The following is a 1,194-nucleotide window of genomic DNA, read 5'->3' on the forward strand; positions in this document are numbered from 1 at the left end:
CAAGGAGGGGAGGATTACACTTGCTAAACTGCGCGTGCAGCAGTGCAGAGTTGGTGCTATGACAGAAGGAAGTTCCAGAGTCTTGGCTTTGTAGGGTTAATACAATCATAAGTATTTTCCCCTCTGTTACCCTGGATTACTGAAAATATAAACAAAGGCTCTGATCCCCACAGGTTATGTATTTGCTTTACCATCTCTACAGACTCATGGTTGCTCCGCTAGAATGCTTTCCATCACAGGCTGAAAGGCCAACAGTGAAACATGGGAGGGAAATTCATGATCACCATGCTTTTGTTGGGGCAGTGTGCACCAACAACACAAACAGGATTAGCTCATCAACACTTGGTGGGAGAAAGAGCAATTTATACTTAACTGCAGTACAGTCTGAGAAAGTGAAGCTAATTGTATCAGAAACTATACCAAGATTAGGCAGCAGTGTGTGAAGGAACATATTTTAGCTACTCTGGCACAGTAAAGCTGCGCTTGTGCATTTTGAAGAGGATCTTCTTTCAGGTCTCTCTAAGCTGGAGCATGGTATTGCTTTGGGAGCTGGTCTAAAGGAATCTTTGTTTCAAAGGTTTCTCTTCACATGATGTGGTGTACAGCAGAAATTCAGCAGTAACTGCAGTATATTTGAACTATGTCAAATACATCATCCAGTTCATGGAATACAGAGTGTGATGTTTTGGTCTAATTCCAAGTGAGTGCTGGGTAGATAATTAGCAAATGCGAAGCACAACAAAAGGAAAGAATTAGGAGTTGTTTCACTAGACATGAACATAAAGTATGGTCTTTATAAAATTCTAGTCAAAACCAAGGCAGAGTCAGAGTCTCGGTCATTTCCTATCACACTTCCCCTTCCTCACGCTCTCTCTTCACGGTCAGGAATAAAGCACAGGGCATGATGCTGGGGAAAACAAAGTACTTAGATTTCTCTACTCAAATGAGTTCAGTTCATAGTGCAGCCAGCACGAGCAATGAACTTTATTCTCCTTTATCAGGAGAAATGCTGCTGAATTGCATGTAATGGTACCCTTAACTATGGCGATACCTACCTTCAAAGCAAAACTAATGGGATTTGCAAGAAAGAGCATTGCTGCTAGCAAAACCTGCCTAGAAATGCACCCGACTCAGGCTGGAGAGCCACGTGCCCAGAACACAGGCAGCCTAACCATGATGTACTTTTCACATCCC

The 1,194-nt window shown here is 42.7% G+C and overlaps 1 protein-coding gene across 14 annotated transcripts in view; it reads right to left on the minus strand.

Annotated features, from left to right (window-relative positions):
• The window catches only part of GTF2I (general transcription factor IIi), a 91,338-nt gene that overhangs the window by 35,821 nt on the left and 54,323 nt on the right, over positions 1 to 1,194 (minus strand). For 7 of the 14 annotated variants that reach the window (XM_017735306.1, XM_017735298.1, XM_017735307.1 and 4 more), the window contains exon 12: positions 192 to 194. The exons of the other annotated variants lie outside the window; for them this stretch is intronic. In XM_017735306.1, the coding sequence (XP_017590795.1) occupies positions 192 to 194 (3 nt within the window). The remainder of the gene's footprint in view (positions 1 to 191; positions 195 to 1,194) is intronic. 14 annotated transcript variants of the gene reach the window in all.

The sequence above is a fragment of the Corvus brachyrhynchos genome, unplaced genomic scaffold (genome assembly GCF_000691975.1).
Source record: "Corvus brachyrhynchos isolate BGI_N302 unplaced genomic scaffold, ASM69197v1 scaffold15, whole genome shotgun sequence".
Lineage (NCBI taxonomy): Eukaryota > Metazoa > Chordata > Aves > Passeriformes > Corvidae > Corvus > Corvus brachyrhynchos.